Here is a 20,962-nt window from a genome sequence, read left to right on the forward strand (position 1 = left end):
GTGGAAACTACGCGTGCTTTCATCTGTATAAAATGTTCTTTGAAATACAGCCATGCATTTTATTTGATAAGCAAAACAATACTATACTAAGATCGACATAGCTTTACCCTGTAAACCCTACTTATATTTCGTTTTTGCCCTGTAGTGGTGTGGGAATGACACAAAATAATTAAAGTTAGACACGTTTGTACTTTTAAGAATATAATGCATTAGTAGTACACTTTGTAAAATAATTAAATTTCACATTTGATACATATCATATGCATGTTGTATTACTGTATTATGTAGACATTAAAGTAAAGACCCACATTTACAGACATCATAACGAAATTATGCATTATCTATGTAATAGTTAAGTTCATTTATTTATTTATGATATGTACACCAAACTCTATAGGTAAAGCTGCTATTTATTTGATACAATTATACTTGTGTATAGTTTACTTGTTCGCTATTTGAATTTGCATACGTAAGTCTTTGTATTAGATGAGTTTGATCACGGGTCATGTTGGCCTATTTCAAATATATATTGTGTGTTATATTTCCTTGAATAAACTTACATCTTCTTCTTCTTTCTTCTATGTAATAGACTAGGATTCATTCGATCTACAACTCCATAATTTAATTCTATTCAGTACGATTTACACACCTGTCGGAGATCATGAGTCCTTGCTCGTCCGCGTACAGCAATATTGCATCTGACTGAAACTGAAACAAGAGATACATTAAATTAAGACTTCTAGAAACGCATACGAAGAAAACTAGACTATCAACATTTTGTAGATAACGAACCGATGTAAACATGTATATCACCAAACACACAAAAAACACTGTCATGTGTAAAGGGCATGACCTTACTCGGTAGCCAAAGCGATTCCTTATATTGCATGCATGAATTACTGCCATGTACCATGTAGATTTTATTCCGAATAATAAATAACTCTCGGTTTCTGTCGACGGAGCGCGACGTACCATTAGTTGATCGCTTGATATTCCGACTCCAATCCAATTGGTCATGAAGTCAGAGATGCCCTGGAACACGACATTCACAGTGAGGCTGGTGGCATTGTAGCTCCAGGTCAGCTTGGAGACATTGCAGCCCTTGGGACACCACTCGGTCGTCGACCCCTCTGCCTCTCCCTCGCCTGAAGTTGGGGTTATTAATGCATTAAATTTAATCAAACTGATTGATCTTAACTCTTTCAAACTCTAATGCAGTTATATCCTCTGTCGCTATGTTCAGTGATTACCAGTTTGTAATGTTTTTTTTATCGAAGTGTAAATAGACAAACCACATTTTCAATAATAAAATAACCACTTGATCACTAAAAAGTTCCGTCCTTACATGATTTGCTTGGCGCAAGGAACATTTTGTTTAAATATATCCCGCAAAGTTTTACAATTCTTTGAACATATTTGTTTTTTTTCTTTAAAAATGCAGCTTTAAAAACAAATGTTCACATGTTTACACCATCATCCCCTCCTTCTGAAGACATTTTTATTGGATACAAAACATGTCAAAATCGTTGAATTAACACCCACTTAATAAAATATGATGCCAACGTACTCTATCTTGTATTTGATTACTTTAGTAAAATACTGTAGTGAGTAGCTTTCGTTTGAATCAGTAATTTAAGTAATTTAGAAAGTTGCCGACTTTTACCTTCACCTTCACCTTCACCCTCTCCTTCACCCTCTCCATCGCCCTCTCCATCGTCTTTAAATGAAAAGGAAAACTTACATGTATTTGAACCAAAATAACAGCTTAACAGAAAAAGAACATTGTGTTTTTTAATTATCTGCATGCACACTTATTGAAATCATTTCAAATTGAACTTTTAATTGGCATATTGATATCTGTTTGCTAGTTACTGCACATGTATGTCATGTAAAATGGTTACCTTCTCCCTCGCCCTCGCCTTCTCCTTCGGCAAGTGCTTCGGCTACAAGAACGTTCAATTAAAATTAATCGTATGAAAATGACACCACTATTATAAAATATATCCATAATACATCGCAGTGCATATTAAGCCGACACAAAGAGGAAACGGAACCGGATCGAAGAATGCCGGTCCATAAGGTGTCAATTTCAATGCTAAATTGGATTTATATACTCTCTATTTATTGTTATCGGTGGATAATCCTTAACAGCATTTTTCTATGTGTATTTCCTGCCACGTGTCTCTTACGCAGTTTTCTATTAATAAGTGGATACATTTAACGGTAATATTCAAAAAGGAAGTAACCAACATAAAGCACATGTCTTCGGTATCTTAGCAAATGGCACGTACCACAGGATTGGGAAAGGCACAGCTCTGGAGAGAAATATTTTTCTTGATGATAATTTATTGTGTTTCCTGATTTCGGTCCGAAGGCAAATAGTAGGTAAAACGTGTCGTTTGTGATCCGCATGTCGGTGCTGTCTCCCGTGTCGAGAGCACGTGAAAACGTGTAATTAACGACGCCATCGCTGAGATTCGCTGATTCGAGAATCACGTTTTGGTTCCCGTCCACGGTTGGCGGTGCCCTGTTTGGTCCAAGGAATCTGTTAAGAGGGGAGGGAATTATTGTGTGAAATGCAATACCAGTATCCACCAATTACATGAAATATAATTCATAATCAACATTGAAATATGTTATAAATTAGCATCCAATCGATCTACATCTTCACCATTTAATAATGCTCAATATAATTGTGCCATTCTTGTTATTACACACCTGTCAGAGATCACGAGTCCTTGGTCACCCGCATACAGCAATATCGCATCAGACTGAAACTGAATAACTAAGGCGTCAAGAAACGCATACGAAGAAAAGTATACTAGTAAAATATTTTGTAGATACTGAACCGATGAAAAAATGTATATCATTAAAACATACAAAACAAAATGTCATATGTTAATGGCATGACCATACTCCTTATATTGTGTGCGTGAAAGTACAAAGTAGACTATTCTCCGAATGAAATATAACTCGCGATTTCTGTCGACGGAGCGCAACGTACCATTTGTTGATCGCTTGAGATTCCGACTCCAATCCAATTGGTCATGAAGTCAGAGATGCCCTGGAACACGACATTCACAGTGAGGCTGGTGGCATTGTAGCTCCAGGTCAGCTTGGAGACATTGCAGCCCTTGGGACACCACTCGGTCGTCGACCCCTCTGCCTCTCCCTCACCTGAAGTGGGGGTTATTCAAACATTAAAGGCCTAGATTAAGGAATGTTTGGCACGACATTCCCCTGCTGTGCATCTCCTGCTAATTGCACTAATGTCACAGTAGTCGCCAATTTCCTGTTTATTTGATTTTGGGCTCAGGGCCATTTAGGGTCCATTTCTATAATAAACCCCCCAAAACTGCACAGCAGGATATTCAGATCAGAGATCTGATACGACAATTAGGCATTTAGATTAAAATCAATACACAGCCATTGTGTACAGGGGATTGTCATGCCAAACATTCCTTAAACTCGGCTTTTAAAGAAAATCTGATTGTTTTCTTCAGTTTTTTGTTTTCTCCCTTGCCGCTCTGTTCTGTGATTACTGTAATATATTATCCATTAATTGTGTAAACCGACAAGAAAACATCATCCTCTCCTTCACTTTCGTCTTTAAACATTGGAACAATTCAAAACAATGATTACTTATTTAAATGAATTGTTAATATATGCAACAGAACAACTCGGTAAATTTCCTGTCAGGAGTTTCGGTAAAACTATACATAGCTTATTTTTCAAATTTTTCATGGAATCCCGACAATAAACAAATATTGACTTGACTTGACTTGAATTCCTTTATCAAAGCTCTTTATACCACAGCATAAAGAAACGGGAAAATAGCAGTCACGTGGCTAAAAAACGCTTACCTTCACCCTCTCCTTCTCCTTCACCTTCACCTTCACCTGAAAGTGTAAAGACAGTCCAGAGTTTTTGCCCTCCAAACCTATCATTTTGATAAAGGTTACCCAGGGTCAGTGTTTATTAACACCTCTGTGATAATGATCTAAAGCAAGCCACAGAGTTATAAATACTGACTGCCCAGCTGGTATTAAATATCTAACACATGTTTCGAGCTGTACATCGTATTAACTGAAAATCGCAGTCTTCGTTATTTCTAGCAATGTTCATTTTCTAACCCTCGCTAAGACTGTAATCTTGAAACTTGATAGGATCATAAAACATTCCCGGATGATACTATCAGCAGCTCATGACAGACCATGTTATTATAATTGAATGCTCATCACTGGCCACCACATAGGACATTTTGGGGGAAAGTGGAAATCTGGTACATATGCGTAGGACTGAAGAATCAGCATACAATTGTCGTTTTTTAAATAACAATACATGACCGTAACGCATAAACGTAAAACTCGTTTTACTTTCTTAAAGAGTGGTTTTGGGTGAAGGGCGACGTTTTTCAATCGAAACGTATAACATAAATCGACAATTTGTTTATTTCTAGCACACTTCATAGACGTAAGCTATTCAAACAAATGAACATTATTGATAAGTTTGAGTTTAAGCATGACAATTACCCTTACCGGAAACCCCGTCATCTGGCAGATTTGGGTAGGGGGGAAGTTCCGGGAATATCCGCTTACATCCGCTACGGTAATCTGCAACAAATGCAAAGAAGCGTAAATCAGCCAATCTTCTGACACATATTCTTATCATACTTGTAATGCCCACACAACTGTATATTCAAATAAGCATTTATACTATAATATTTCAGAATGTGTCACTTACTACACTTATAAATAAAATGCGTTTAAGCACGGCATCCTTAAAAACGTTCATTTACTCTTACTCTTAATTAAAAATGTACTGATACCTTTGTTACTTTCGTTCAGTTTTATTTTCACCATTGTTTTATAAGTTAACCCCACCTACCGTTGGTCAAATATCGGTAAAAAAGATTTCAGATTCAAGTACAGATGACTGACCTGTTGGTCTCCAGCCGAAACCGACCCAGGAGTCTGTCCTCACTCGCAGTACCACCTCAATCTCGTCTGTATCCTTTAAACCCCAAAATGCACAACCAGTGTCAAATAGGAGCATGTTTTTAAACAGTTTAGGTATGTCGTATCGAAAAACAGATCGTTATCGCCAATTCATCCCGGCAAGGTTTCAGTTTAAAAGGTGCATTCGTCATTTGAATAAAACAAAATAAAGCTCTTGTTTCAACTTATTTACCTCGAGTATACGTCGGTAAATCATGTAGTCGTCGACTCCCGGGACGCTGGCGGGAATATACTGGTTAAGGTCAAGGTTCCGTAAAGTGCTCACAGATGACACTGAAACATTTTATTTTACAACCATTGAGAAACAAGTTATTGTGACATTTTATTTATTAATAACTATCGTTGGCACGATGTTACGCAATAGTCTAGTCTTGTGTTGTGGTGGAAACAGGAATAACTTGAGGAAACCCACTTGTACGGATTGGTGGCCGCAAACCAAACTAACATGCGCCCATTCGGGAATCGAATCCGGGACATACCATATATATACAGCTTTAATATTTTATATATACGTTACTTTTTAAACCGTTCATATTTTCAGTTTTGTGCTGTATAATAGCCTTGCTATCCTTATAGCTACATGTTTGATAGATGTGCGACTGAATAGGAGTGACACAGTGCTTAACACTGACCTTTCTCACACCTCCTGCCGAAGTATCCCTGTTTACAGTAGCAGTGGTTCTTGGGGTATCGTGTGGACATGCCTATCTTACAGCGACCTTCGTTCTGACAGTCGCTGTCCGACATACACTCTTCTGTAACACAGTAATTGGTAGACCTATTTAAAAATACCCAGAGCCCTGATCACAAAACATTAGCGTTTCTTATTCTATTTAAAGTAGAACTAATAATGTTTCTAAATGCATTTTCCTAAATTTATTCGACACAATGTCAACATGTTTCCCTCAACTATTTAAGCTTTAGTGTTTGAATGATACATAAAATGTATCTAATATGAAGTGTTAGTAAACACGTATATACACTTGTATTTGGCAACTTGAAATAAACAACGCAGGAACATTATCTATACGAATTATAATACTTATAAATAATTTAAAGGAGAAAGCGTTTCCTGACGGGGACATCAATGGACCTGTGTTCTTTAAGTAAGTCATATTTACTTATATCGCTTTCTATTTGTTTGGCTCTGTCGTAAATGTAATAACCGAATTAGCATGTTATTAAATTGTATGGCAAAGTTTGAACCCACCTTTGTACTGGCACTTGTTTCCGGTCCAGAGGTGGTCACATGTGCATGAGGCGTTTCGCATTATACCGTGGCTTGAACACATGGGCACATTTCCTGGGTTAGCTGCAGAAAAACATACAATTTGAAATAAACCTTTACTTTTTTAATAAATCAATCTGTGATTGATCAAGTACACTTCGGCTTGTCTTAAGTTTAAAGTAAAACTTATCTGAATACATGTAATACGCGCTAACTCCAAGCCGTCGGAATTAAAGCTGCACTCTCACAGATATACCATTTTACAACTTTTTAATTTTATGTCTTGGAAAGAGCAAATTGTTTTCGTAAATATCTGCAAACCAATGATATAAGATTGTTGACAAAAAATCAGATCGTAGATTTTCATATTTCCCATCGAAAATTAATGTTTTATGGCTTAAACCGTTACTAACGGTTTAGGAAAAATGCATAAAACATCAATTTTTAACTAAAATATCTGCGATCTAATTTTTTGTCAGCAGTCTTATATAACTGGTTTCCATGGATTTTTGCAAAAAATGGCTCGTTCCAAGACAAAAAAAAGTTGTCAAAACCTTCAATCTGTGAGAGTGATTAGTCTCCTGGGTGTTTTACTGAAATCATTTCCCAAGAACTTTCATCTTAAGAATTTTTTGCATATCGTTCAATTATATCCTAAGGTTCCACGGTGGTAAAAAGAAAGAAGAAAACACTTTTCTTTTATCAAATGAGGAAATAAAATTAATCTACCTTGCACGATGTTGACGTCTGCGCATGTGTAGAAGTCGTACTGGCCGCCGTTACAGTTGGTTAACCACTCGCCGGCGCGGCGGAGCAGCTGCAGGGAGCAGTTTCGGCATTCTATATTTGGCACGACCACCGCGTGCGACAGCCGTCTGGAGAATCATGGTACAGGAAGTGATATAGACAGTGGCTAGTGTATTTACAACAATGGAAGTGATACAGACAGTGGCTAGTGTATTTACAACCATGGAAGTGAGTGATACAGACAGTGGCTAGTGTATCTACAACCATGGAAGTGAGTGATACAGACAGTGGCTAGTGTATTTACAACCATGGAAGTGAGTGATACAGACAGTGGCTAGTGTATCTACAACCATGGAAGTGATACAGACAGTGGCTAGTGTATTCACAACCATGGAAGTGAGTGATACAGACAGTGGCTAGTGTATCTACAACCATGGAAGTGAGTGATACAGACAGTGGCTAGTGTATTTACAACCATGGAAGTGAGTGATACAGACAGTGGCTAGTGTATTTACAACCATGGAAGTGATACAGACAGTGGCTGGTGTATTTACAACCATGGAAGTGAGTGATACAGACAGTGGCTAGTGTATTTACATCCATGGAAGTGATACAGACAGTGGCCAGTGTATTTACAACCATGGAAGTGAGTGATACAGACAGTGGCTAGTGTATTTACAACCATGGAAGTGAGTGATACAGACAGTGGCTAGTGTATTTACAACCATGGAAGTGATACAGATTTCATGATACAGACAGTGGCTAGTGAATCTACAACCATGGAAGTGATACAGACAGTGGCTAGTGTATTTACAACCATGGAAGTGATACAGACAGTGGCTAGTGTATTCACAACCATGGAAGTGATACAGACAGTGGCGAGTGTATTTACAACCATGGAAGTGAGTGATACAGACAGTGGCTAGTGTATTTACAACCATGGAAGTGATACAGACAGTGGCTAGTGTATTTACAACCATGGAAGTGAGTGATACAGACAGTGGCTAGTGTATTTACAACCATGGAAGTGATACAGACAGTGGCTAGTGTATTTACAACAATGGAAGTGATACAGACAGTGGCTAGTGTATTTACATCCATGGAAGTGATACAGACAGTGGCGAGTGTATTTACAACCATAGAAGTGATACAGACAGTGGCTAGTGTATTTACAACCATGGAAGTGATACAGACAGTGGCTAGTGTATTTACAACCATGGAAGTGATACAGACAGTGGCTAGTGTATTTACAACCATGGAAGTGATACAGACAGTGGCTAGTGTATTTACAACCATGGAAGTGATACAGACAGTGGCGAGTGTATTTACAACCATGGAAGTGATACAGACAGTGGCTAGTGTATTTACAACCATGGAAGTGATACAGACAGTGGCTAGTGTATTTACAACCATGGAAGTGATACAGACAGTGGCTAGTGTATTTACAACCATGGAAGTGATACAGACAGTGGCTAGTGTATTTACATCCATGGAAGTGATACAGACAGTGGCTAGTGTATTTACAACCATGGAAGTGATACAGACAGTGGCTAGTGTATTTACAACCATGGAAGTGAGTGATACAGACAGTGGCTAGTGTATTTACAACCATGGAAGTGAGTGATACAGACAGTGGCTAGTGTATTTACAACCATGGAAGTGAGTGATACAGACAGTGGCTAGTGTATTTACAACCATGGAAGTGATACAGACAGTGGCTAGTGTATTTACAACCATGGAAGTGATACAGACAGTGGCTAGTGTATTTACATCCATGGAAGTGATACAGACAGTGGCTAGTGTATTTACAACCATGGAAGTGATACAGACAGTGGCTAGTGTATTTACAACCATGGAAGTGATACAGACAGTGGCTGGTGTATTTACAACCATGGAAGTGATACAGACAGTGGCTGGTGTATTTACAACCATGGTAGTGAGTGATACAGACAGTGGCGAGTGTATTTACAACCATGGAAGTGATACAGACAGTGGCTAGTGTATTTACAACCATGGAAGTGATACAGACAGTGGCTAGTGTATTTACAACCATGGAAGTGATACAGACAGTGGCGAGTGTATTTACAACCATGGAAGTGATACAGACAGTGGCTAGTGTATTTACAACCATGGAAGTGATACAGACAGTGGCTGGTGTATTTACAACCATGGAAGTGAGTGATACAGACAGTGGCTAGTGTATTTACAACCATGGAAGTGATACAGACAGTGGCTAGTGTATTTACAACCATGGAAGTGAGTGGTACAGACAGTGGCTAGTGTATTTACAACCATGGAAGTGATACAGACAGTGGCTAGTGTATTCACAACCATGGAAGTGATACAGACAGTGGCTAGTGTATTTACAACCATGGAAGTGATACAGACAGTGGCTAGTGTATTTACAACCATGGAAGTGATACAGACAGTGGCTAGTGTATTTACAACCATGGAAGTGATACAGACAGTGGCTAGTGTATTTACAACCATGGAAGTGAGTGATACAGACAGTGGCTGGTGTATTTACAACCATGGAAGTGAGTGATACAGACAGTGGCTAGTGTATTTACAACCATGGAAGTGAGTGATACAGACAGTGGCTGGTGTATTTACAACAATGGAAGTGAGTGATACAGACAGTGGCTAGTGTATTTACTTCCATGGAAGTGATACAGACAGTGGCTAGTGTATTTACAACCATGGAAGTGAGTGATACAGACAGTGGCTGGTGTATTTACAACCATGGAAGTGAGTGATACAGACAGTGGCTAGTGTATTTACAACCATGGAAGTGATACAGACAGTGGCTAGTGTATTTACAACCATGGAAGTGATACAGACAGTGGCTAGTGTATTTACAACCATGGAAGTGATACAGACAGTGGCTAGTGTATTCACAACCATGGAAGTGATACAGACAGTGGCTAGTGTATTTACAACCATGGAAGTGATACAGACAGTGGCTAGTGTATTTACAACCATGGAAGTGATACAGACAGTGGCGAGTGTATTTACAACCATGGAAGTGAGTGATACAGACAGTGGCTGGTGTATTTACAACCATGGAAGTGAGTGATACAGACAGTGGCTAGTGTATTTACAACCATGGAAGTGAGTGATACAGACAGTGGCTGGTGTATTTACAACAATGGAAGTGAGTGATACAGACAGTGGCTAGTGTATTTACATCCATGGAAGTGATACAGACAGTGGCTAGTGTATTTACAACCATGGAAGTGAGTGATACAGACAGTGGCTGGTGTATTTACAACCATGGAAGTGAGTGATACAGACAGTGGCTAGTGTATTTACAACCATGGAAGTGATACAGACAGTGGCTAGTGTATTTACAACCATGGAAGTGAGTGATACAGACAGTGGCTAGTGTATTTACAACCATGGAAGTGATACAGACAGTGGCTAGTGTATTTACAACCATGGAAGTGATACAGATAGTTGCCAGTGTATTTACAACCATGGAAGTGAGTGATACAGACAGTGGCTAGTGTATTTACAACCATGGAAGTGATACAGACAGTGGCTAGTGTATTTACAACCATGGAAGTGATACAGACAGTGGCTAGTGTATTCACAACCATGGAAGTGATACAGACAGTGGCTAGTGTATTTACAACCATGAAAGTGATACAGACAGTGGCTAGTGTATTTACAACCATGGAAGTGAGTGATACAGACAGTGGCTAGTGTATTTACAACCATGGAAGTGATACAGACAGTGGCCAGTGTATTTACAACCATGGAAGTGATACAGACAGTGGCTAGTGTATTTACAACCGTGGAAGTGATGCAGACAGTGGCTAGTGTATTCACAACCATGGAAGTGAGTGATACAGACAGTGGTTAGTGTATTTACAACCATGGAAGTGAGTGATACAGACAGTGGCTAGTGTATTTACAACCAGGGAAGTGATACAGACAGTGGCTAGTGTATTTACAACCATGGAAGTGATACAGACAGTGGCGAGTGTATTTACAACCATGGAAGTGATACAGACAGTGGCTAGTGTATTTACAACCATGGAAGTGAGTGATACAGACAGTGGCCAGTGTATTTACAACCATGGAAGTGATACAGACAGTGGCTAGTGTATTTACAACAATGGAAGTGATACAGACAGTGGCTAGTGTATTTACAACCATGGAAGTGATACAGACAGTGGTTAGTGTATTTACAACCATGAAAGTGATACAGACAGTTGCCAGTGTATTTACAACCAGGGAAGTGATACAGACAGTGGCTAGTGTATTTACAACCATGGAATTGATACAGACAGTGGCTAGTTTATTTACAACCATGGAAGTGATACAGACAGTGGCTAGTGTATTAAGATAACAGCTGATGCTAATAATGTCATATTCAAAATTGTTGTGACAATAAATATGATTGTCAGAACGAACATAATGTACGTTTTCCGGCGAACGCGGCTCGCTATATCTCGACGTTGACGTCGTATCCGTTTTTTGGGACGTACTTCCGACGTCAGTGGCGAGTGTATTTGCAACCATGGAAGTGATACAGATTCCATGATACAGACAGTGGCTAGTGTATTTACAACCATAGAAGTGATACAGACAGTGGCTAGTGTATTTACAACCATGGAAGTGATACAGACAGTGGCTAGTGTATTTACAACCATGGAAGTGAGTGATACAGACAGTGGCTAGTGTATCTACAACCATGGAAGTGAGTGATACAGACAGTGGCTAGTGTATCTACAACCATGGAAGTGAGTGATACAGACAGTGGCTAGTGTATTTACAACAATGGAAGTGATACAGACAGTGGCTAGTGTATTTACAACCATGGAAGTGATACAGACAGTGGCTAGTGTATTTACAACCATGGAAGTGATACAGACAGTGGCTAGTGTATTTACAACTATGGAAGTGAGTGATACAGACAGTGGCTAGTGTATTTACAACCATGGAAGTGAGTGATACAGACAGTGGCTAGTGTATTTACAACCATGGAAGTGAGTGATACAGACAGTGGCTAGTGTATTTACAACCATAGAAGTGATACAGACAGTGGCGAGTGTATTTACAACCATGGAAGTGAGTGATACAGACAGTGGCTAGTGTATTTACAACCATGGAAGTGAGTGATACAGACAGTGGCGAGTGTATTTACAACCATGGAAGTGAGTGATACAGACAGTGGCCAGTGTATTTACAACCGTGGAAGTGATACAGACAGTGGCTAGTGTATTTACAACCATGGAAGTGATACAGACAGTGGCTAGTGTATTCACAACCATGGAAGTGATACAGACAGTGGCTAGTGTATTTACAACCGTGGAAGTGATACAGACAGTTGCCAGTGTATTTACAACCGTGGAAGTGATACAGACAGTGGCTAGTGTATTCACAACCATGGAAGTGATACAGACAGTGGCTAGTGTATTTACAACCGTGGAAGTGATACAGACAGTTGCCAGTGTATTTACAACCATGGAAGTGATACAGACAGTGGCTAGTGTATTCACAACCATGGAAGTGATACAGACAGTGGCCAGTGTATTTACAACCGTGGAAGTGATACAGACAGTTGCCAGTGTATTTACAACCATGGAAGTGATACAGACAGTGGCTAGTGTATTCACAACCATGGAAGTGATACAGACAGTGGCTAGTGTATTTACAACCAACAAGCAATAAGCATATGACATTTTGGCAATCAGTTGATGGTGTATACAAGAACTAGCTGATCCAGAGGTGGGTGGCGCACTCAACGCGCGCCCTATAAAATCGCCAAATTTTCCTTTTTTGAAGAAAGGAGCAAGCAACTTATAAAATTATAAATACGCTTAAAATGCACCATTTCGGACGAGAAATTGCTACAATGTTTTGGGGGAATTACCTAAAAAATCTGCCAACACTTTAAAGCATTTTTATTTCGGTTCGGAGATGGGCGCAAGTCAAAAGGTCACGCCACCCTAAATTACGCCCCCTCTAACGTCGAATCCTAAATTCGCCCCTGACAAGCATAATTATCGTCCGAATAGACTCAAATAGTAATCATAAGGTTTAAAGTTTTACATGGTTTGATGGCAACGAAAAGTAGGTGGCAGTTTGAGTCAGCGGTGAGATTTTATGTATAGTTATATAGGTTATAAGATCGCTTTCACTCCTCGACCAATAGAACGAAACTTTAAATAAAGACGAATGAAATGAACTGGTTGGATGCACAAACAATTTTATTGCTCAAACTGTGTTTAAAAATATTAAATGGTTAATGGCAAACCAAACCTTTTTTCCCATTATATTGTGTTATTTTTCGAGTAGTGATTATTATGAAAATATAGTTAAATGCCTTTCACACAAACATTAGATATACTTGTAAATACATTTAAAAATAAACAAGCCTACTTTACATGCATTTGAAATTTTAATGTGTTTTTAAAACAAACGTTTATAATGCCTGGTTTTAATCATATCGAACTGCTTGTAATTTATTACAATATTTAAATGGGTAAAAAGTAAGAACAGTTTTTGCGAAATGTTTGTGCTTCCAAGCTCTGATATGTTCCCATTATTTTTTAGTTACTTGAAAGTTTTGAGGTTTAGTGTCAAGGGTGAACAGAGTCATGCACTGGTATTGCTACCTACGCAACAGAGGCGTAATACTTTGTACGTTTTAATATATATTTAAAACTCTATACCCTGAGATCGACAAAACTCGTCATGAGGACAAAAAGGCACAGTAGCAAAAAGCCGTTCCTATTAGTATTCATCGCCATTGCCTTTGCGGAACACGTTTCTTTTACAATACTCCTCAAGTATTTCAGAAGCGATATCTGTAATTTATAGCATATGGCAGTTATATAAGTGCCTGTGTGGGATATTTATTGAGCCTTCAAATACTCATGTTTCAGCGTTTGTTTGTTTTGTTTTCTTTATAAAAGGAAATGTGGGCGTTAGGACAAGAACGAGCATATATCGGATTGGGGGGGGGGGGGGGGGGGGGGGGGGGTAATAAAATACGCTCAGAAAGTACCATTTCTTACTAGAGACTGTTAAAATGTTCATGGTAGAGTTCCTCTCCACCCACCTACCAACATTTTACATTCTAGTTTACGCTTCTGATGGGGTGGGGGGGGGGGGCGACTGTCAAGTTGTGCATCTAAGTTACGCCCCTCTTACGTTGATTCCTGAATCAGCCCCTGCACACATCCCATATAAAGGCCAGCGGTATAGCCAGACCAAGAGGGGAATATAGGCCATTTTGGTAGATTACAATGCCCCAATTTTGAGAATGTGGGATCATCGCGCAGCCAGTCCTTGACCTTCGACGATGCGTCATTCATGTTGGAGGCTATAGAGAGTTTCCATGTATGCTCTTCTTTATTCTAAAATGCACACAGAGGCGATTTCCAACTCATCTAAATAAATACTTACTACGGCTTGCAGTGTTTCATCTGTTTAAACATGATACACGTATATCTATATACGTGCTTTGTTTCAAACACTCTTAGTGTAAAGCAAAAGTTATACAAATGTTGTTTTCTTACGTAGGATCATTCTCGTTTACGAAGGCTCCGTTGGTGAATGAGTGGATCACTTCTTCGCTCGCATTGAGAAGCGAAAGCCGGTAACCGCCCTGAAATATCAACGTAAAACGCCTGAATAAAGTACAGTAGTAAGATGAGATAAAGACGACAACGAGATTCTGCTGCTACTGTTTCTGCTGATGTTGCTGTTGCTATTGTTGATGATGAAGTGTAAAAATGCGATCCTTTGTGGGATAGGTTGTGATTTATGTGACAGCATTCTTGTTTTTTTTGTGTGAAAACAGTGTCCCAAAATTTACTCGTATATCTTACTTGAAACGAATAGTCATCCTTGTACCCTTCTTATGTGGCAGCTTTTCGTTTATAAAACGCGGTATGTATTGTAACTTTGTCAGTCCTTGTATCCTTCTTATGTGCTAGCTTTTCGTTTTTAAAACGCGGTATGTATTGTAACTTTGTCAGTCCTTGTATCCTTCTTATGTGGCAGCTTTTCGTTTTTAAAACGCGGTATGTATTGTAACTTTGTCAGTCCTTGTATCCTTCTTATGTGGCAGCTTTTCGTTTTTAAAACGCGGTATGTATTGTAACTTTGTCAGTCCTTGTATCCTTCTTATGTGGCAGCTTTTCGTTTTTAAAACGCGGTATGTATTGTAACTTTGTCAGTCCTTGTATCCTTCTTATGTGGCAGCTTTTCGTTTTTAAAACGCGGTATGTATTGTAACTTTGTCAGTCCTTGTATCCTTCTTATGTGGCAGCTTTTCGTTTTTAAAACGCGGTATGTATTGTAACTTAGTCAGTCCTAGTATCCTTCTTATGTGGCAGCTTTTCGTTTTTAAAACGCGGTATGTATTGTAACTTAGTCAATCCTTGTATCCTTCTTATGTGGCAGCTTTTCGTTTTTAAAACGCGGTATGTATTGTAACTTAGTCAGTCCTTGTATCCTTCTTATGTGGCAGCTTTTCGTTTTTAAAACGCGGTATGTATTGTAACTTTGTCAGTCCTTGTATCCTTCTTATGTGGCAGCTTTTCGTTTTTAAAACGCGGTATGTATTGTAACTTTGTCAGTCCTTGTTCAGACTAGAAATTCAATGAGGGTGAAATATACAAGATTACATGATGAAGCAATTTGCCAGTATGTAAGTGTATGCACTTATTTGTGGAACAATGAGAATTATGTAAAAACAAATTTCAGCCAGTATGCTTATTCACTGACTATATTTTGCATAACGATCTGACCAAAAAAGTATCTTTTATATGAACCACTAGCGGATTTAGAGAGGGCGTACCCAGCGCGAGCCCCCTCTAATAAAGTCAAAGTAGTTTACTTTTTAGTCAAGAAAAAAATCAAACACGCTCATAATGCATCATTAATTTTCCGACTACAAAATGTTAAAAGTTTCTTGAGGGAGTAACCACAATCCCCATGCAAACAGTTTATGCCGTAAATTTTCGGTTGAGGGAGGGGTGCATGCCAAAAGGTTGCGCCCCTAAGTTACGCCCCCCTATAACGTCAATTCCTGGAACCGCCCCTGTGAACGGTTAAGTAAATGTAATTGACAAGTTCGCAGATATGTCGAAAACGAACATGTTCGGTATTGAGGTCCGCGTAATTCTAAGAAACGACAATGCTAGGCTTTTGAAGTGCATCAAAACCATCAAATCGCAAATAACTTTTTCTCTCACCTCAGATAGGTAGATCCAATAATCTGGTAATTAAAACCGGAATGAACCCATCTTACACTCTCGGTCATGGAAGATACTTATAATCTTAGGGTGTAATACGTGCAAACTTACCCCAAGTTTTATAAATCATATTGATATTTTTGCATGTGAGAATAATTATGATTCACTTATATTAATTTTTGCTTACACAGGGTTACAGCAACATAGTCATACAATTCACAGAAATATAATAATATTTCTCTGAATCATCTAAAGAAAGTATTAATAAGTATCGCTGAATATAGATTGACCTTGAACTCTGGCATAACAGGCTTTCACAGTTTTGCTCATGTCGCTACGTCTTAGTGAAAACTTACAATTGCAATAGAATGACCGGAGGAGCTAAGGTATAAATATAATGCACACACATCAAGCAATTGGTACGTTTATACAAAAAATATTCTAACTGGTATTCCGGATGTCAGTCCAAAATTAAGCAGTACTCCAAGTTCTGGTTTTAGCCGTATATCGGCGCCTAGAGAGAACAGGGGGAGAGGGTGAAACACTCATATTCTTTCACGTTGAGTTAGTACGCACAATGTCAGTTTTATTTGAAAACAATTATCGATACTAAGGCCACACCAAATTGATATTTCGTTCCTCGGATTTACCGCGGCTCCTATTTTTTTGAAAATGTAAAAAAATTTTTTTTTATGTTTTTTGTGCGCCCGCACCTCCATTTTGATCCCCAAGCAGATTTTTTTCAGGTAATAATTTATTAAAAAGCTAAAAATAATCAAGTATAATTTTTCTACGCTAGTTTTCGTGTTTTTGTAAAGGGAAGGTACCGATGCGTAGTGTTTTTATACTGTATCTCGATCGGTTTAGCATGGGTTTCAATAAATTCAATCAAAATGGCGGCTTCCGGTATAAACAATGTGGCTCGAAGTTTGGAAATTCAATCTTATTTTTGACAATAAATATGTTCTGAGCATGCTTGAAGTCATTGTTGATCGTCTCATGCACTAAAGGATCATTATTTAAAGCAATCATTATGCAATAAAGCATGTGTATCTGAGACTGGTAGCGATTATATTGCGTAATGAGTGACTCGTTTTGAATGGTAATCGGAATGATCAACTTAGTACTATTTTATTCAAGTCATAATACAAGGGACCAAAATTTTACCTCGTTACGACGATGCTTAAGATGACATGGAACATGAGTCATTGTTTGGTCCAAATTGATGTATCAAGCTCATTTTTGATCAAATTCTGACAAAACAACAGTTTTGAACAAGTATCTTTTCACAAATAGCGATATAAACACTGGTCTGGATATACCTCAACATAAGTAAGCCTAAGTTTATCACCTTATATTTTGTTTTTATTTGCAGCATAATCCGGGATTGTAATGCACTTGTCAATAGTAACCACTGCCCCGCCCACCCCTCGTCCTTGTTCCAGGGGTATACCGGGGACAGCAGAGGCAATGGGCTGTGTTTTTACCTTTCAGGTGGCCCCGCAGTGCCTAGTGAATGTGGTTTTGTCTTGGCAGGGATTTTACCAGCAGTGTGTCCCTGCAGGTCGGGTATTTTACCCGGGTTTAGGGAGACCGGAAGTCAATGTCCCCGCCATTCTGGACTTAGGGGGGGGGGGGGGGGGGGGGGGGGGGGAGGGGGCATATACAATTGGCTGGTGCATAAAAACATCTAAATAACCAAAAAAAGTACTATAAAAAAATACCCTTCTTTTTGTTTTAATAAGCACATGTCATTGCATTTCCTGTGATAATAAAAACAAAATTTAGTCTAAGTTAAATGGAGCCTGATGTTTGACGATGCCTGTGTAAGTGATCATTTTTTACAAATCCAAAATCAATCCTAAGTTATGTCTAAATACAGTTGCATATGATGTTAAACTGATTCAGGTAGATTTATACAAGTCGTTTCAAACTTTTTACTAAAAGCAGGGTTATTTATTATTATTAATGATCGTCATATTCAAGTACGTTTTAATTATATAAGAAATTAGATTTATCCAAATAATGTTTGTACTAAACACGGATGAATAAATAGTGTGTATTCTGACATTTTCCCAATGTCCATTAGAGGTTCAGTTCAAGATGGCATTAAAATGGGTTTAAGGGCAATTATTTTGAACAATCTTTCTTATTTATATTGAATATAAAGAAAAATATATTTTTCGCTCTTCGCTCGCTTCGGTTTGAATGAAAACTGACAAAAAAATTTTTTTTTTTTTCGCTCGCTCGCTCCAATTTTTTTTTGGGCAATAATCCGAGGAACTAAACATTAATTTGGTGTGGCCTAAATGGTTCATATTTCCCGAAGATCAACCGCTAAGCAATGAAGATAAAGTTATTCAATTTCTAAACAGAAAATGTCCTCAAGTAATACAATTACCTTAGATCTTAACATAAAACATATTTTACTTTCGATATCAATGACCTGAATATATTTCCGAAAAGGTACTCACCCATGTTTGAGACCTTAGTTTCCCCGTTAATATTCGGAAAACACCTTTTATCGTTATTTTACTCAATGATATAGAGATTGCAGCAAAAATACAATAATAATGTAAACACGAATTTTGGTTAGTCAATAGTTCTTTAGAACACCGACGCCCTCACCACTAGACCACCAAGACGAAAACAAAAGTAATGGCTATTTTAACCTTTTAGCAACACATTGATAACATCATGTGATAATGTCAATCAACAAATAACGCAAAAACAAAGCCGTAATTAAGCGACCATACGCGTTATAAACGCTTATGAAGATTTTGGTCTTCAATAAACGATATTTGATCAAATATCTACATTTGCTGAAGGGTTCCAGGTTTGGGTTTCTTGGTGCAGCACTCCTTAGGATTGGTAACACTTTATTTCATCATACAAAAAGTGGATTTTTACAAAATCATCAGCGAGTCCCTTTAATGTTGTCATGAAACGTTCGCAAACTGCCTTTTCTTACGCAAGTGAAATTTAATGAGTACATAATATCAAACACATACGTCACTGTCCGGGTCATTAAATGACATAATCTCATAATTGCCCCTGGAACAACTTGGTTTACCCGAACTATCAATCCGCATCGCTGAACGCTGACGGGCAACCGAATGATCAAGATCGTGAATTTATTACGTTTCAATGTACAGCTAAACTTAAAAAGCATAGAGGGCTTAAAGCTGTTTGAAGTTGAATAATTGACACAGATGTTTTTATTTAAGTCAATGACTGCAAAATAAGCTTCATCAACCTGATCTAGTGATGGGCAGCGATGTGTGAAACGATGTTAGAATGTTTTTCACTTTCTGTGAATTTTTGTGTACAAAACGGCAATTTTCACACAATTCGAAGCGCATTTTTCACAAAATATGTTTTCTTCAACGCGCACATTTTATCTTTCGTTTGACAAGCCAAAAAGTAATTTGATCAGTAAGTGTGAAGTTGATCTAAAGAATATCGCCGATTTCTAGAGTGCGGTTCACCACCTCCTCTGCTCTACTCCCCCCACTCCCTCCTCCACATCCACCGCTTATTGTGTGTGAAGGTGAACGTTCAATGCCATTTTGGTAGAACAAAAATATCCAAGAAATATTGAAATACACCTATATGGTTATAATGTTTACTCGAACACTTACCGTATGCGGACCTCAAAGGAGCCTGGTGATGATGTTTTACTCTACGCTCACCGTATGACGATAACCAAAGTGAAAGGGGAGCATGTTCTACTTGTTCCCTTGCCGTATGACGCTACCCCAAGTGAAAGGCGACGATGTTTAACTCTAACACTTACAGTATGACGATACCCCACGTGAAAGGAGACCATGTTTAACTCGTACCCTTACCGTATGACGATACCCCGAATGAAAAGGGGTGGTGTTTTACTCTTACCATTACCGTATGACGTTACCCCAAGTGAAAGGGGACGATGCTTTACTCTAACCCTTATCGTATGACGATACCCCAAGTGAAAGGGGACGATGCTTTACTCTAACCCAAACCGTACAACGATAACCCAAGTCGAAGTGGACGATCTTAAACTCTAACTCTTACCGTATGACGAAACCCAAAGTGAAAGGGGACGATGTTTAACTCTTATCTTTATCGTATGACGATACTTCAAGTGAGAGGGGACGATGTTTAACCCTAACCGTATAACGATACGCCAAATGAAAGGGGACGATGTTTTACTCTTACCCTTACCGTATGACACTACCCCAAGTGAAAGGGGACGATGTTTAACTTTTACCCATACTGGTACCATATGACGATACCCCAAGTGAAAGGGGACGATGTTTAACTTTTACCCATACTGGTACCATATGACGATACCCAAAGTGAAAGGGGACGATGTTTAACTTTTACCCATACTGGTACCATATGACGATTCCCCAAGTGAAAGGGGACGATGTTTAACTTTTACCCATACTGGTACCATATGACGATTCCCCAAGTGAAAGGGGACGATGTTTAACTTTTACCCATACTGGTACCATATGACGATTCCCAAAGTGAAAGGGGACGATGTTTAACTATATACTTTAATTATAACCCCTACTCTATGCAGATAACCAACGTGCCAGGTGACGATGTTTTGCTATAACACTTACCCTATGCGGATACGCCAAGTGCCAGGTGACAATGATGGTGTCATTGGCAATCAAGTCTGTTACTGGACCCAGGCCTGAAGCATTACATTAGAATTTTCATTAGAGGCAGCAACAACAGCAGACACAGCTACAACAACAGCT

At 38.7% G+C, this 20,962-nt stretch overlaps 1 protein-coding gene across 3 annotated transcripts in view; it reads right to left on the reverse strand.

Moving 5' to 3' along the window:
* The window catches only part of LOC128213719 (uncharacterized), a 34,034-nt gene that overhangs the window by 11,328 nt on the left and 1,744 nt on the right, over positions 1 to 20,962 (reverse strand). For 2 of the 3 annotated variants that reach the window (XM_052919742.1, XM_052919740.1), the window contains exons 2-17: positions 20,822 to 20,895; positions 14,526 to 14,614; positions 6,976 to 7,121; positions 6,229 to 6,330; positions 5,651 to 5,773; positions 5,191 to 5,291; positions 4,941 to 5,013; positions 4,539 to 4,613; positions 3,864 to 3,899; positions 3,005 to 3,177; positions 2,719 to 2,777; positions 2,292 to 2,545; positions 1,902 to 1,943; positions 1,664 to 1,717; positions 973 to 1,145; positions 650 to 708 (exon numbers count right to left, since the gene is read on the reverse strand). In XM_052919742.1, coding sequence (XP_052775702.1) covers positions 650 to 708; positions 973 to 1,145; positions 1,664 to 1,717; positions 1,902 to 1,943; positions 2,292 to 2,545; positions 2,719 to 2,777; positions 3,005 to 3,177; positions 3,864 to 3,899; positions 4,539 to 4,613; positions 4,941 to 5,013; positions 5,191 to 5,291; positions 5,651 to 5,773; positions 6,229 to 6,330; positions 6,976 to 7,121; positions 14,526 to 14,614; positions 20,822 to 20,895 — 1,633 coding nt within the window. The remainder of the gene's footprint in view (positions 1 to 649; positions 709 to 972; positions 1,146 to 1,663; positions 1,718 to 1,901; positions 1,944 to 2,291; positions 2,546 to 2,718; positions 2,778 to 3,004; positions 3,178 to 3,863; positions 3,900 to 4,538; positions 4,614 to 4,940; positions 5,014 to 5,190; positions 5,292 to 5,650; positions 5,774 to 6,228; positions 6,331 to 6,975; positions 7,122 to 14,525; positions 14,615 to 20,821; positions 20,896 to 20,962) is intronic. The other variant, XM_052919741.1, reaches the window with a different exon arrangement.

This window comes from Mya arenaria, chromosome 13 (assembly GCF_026914265.1).
Source record: "Mya arenaria isolate MELC-2E11 chromosome 13, ASM2691426v1".
Taxonomy (NCBI): domain Eukaryota; kingdom Metazoa; phylum Mollusca; class Bivalvia; order Myida; family Myidae; genus Mya; species Mya arenaria.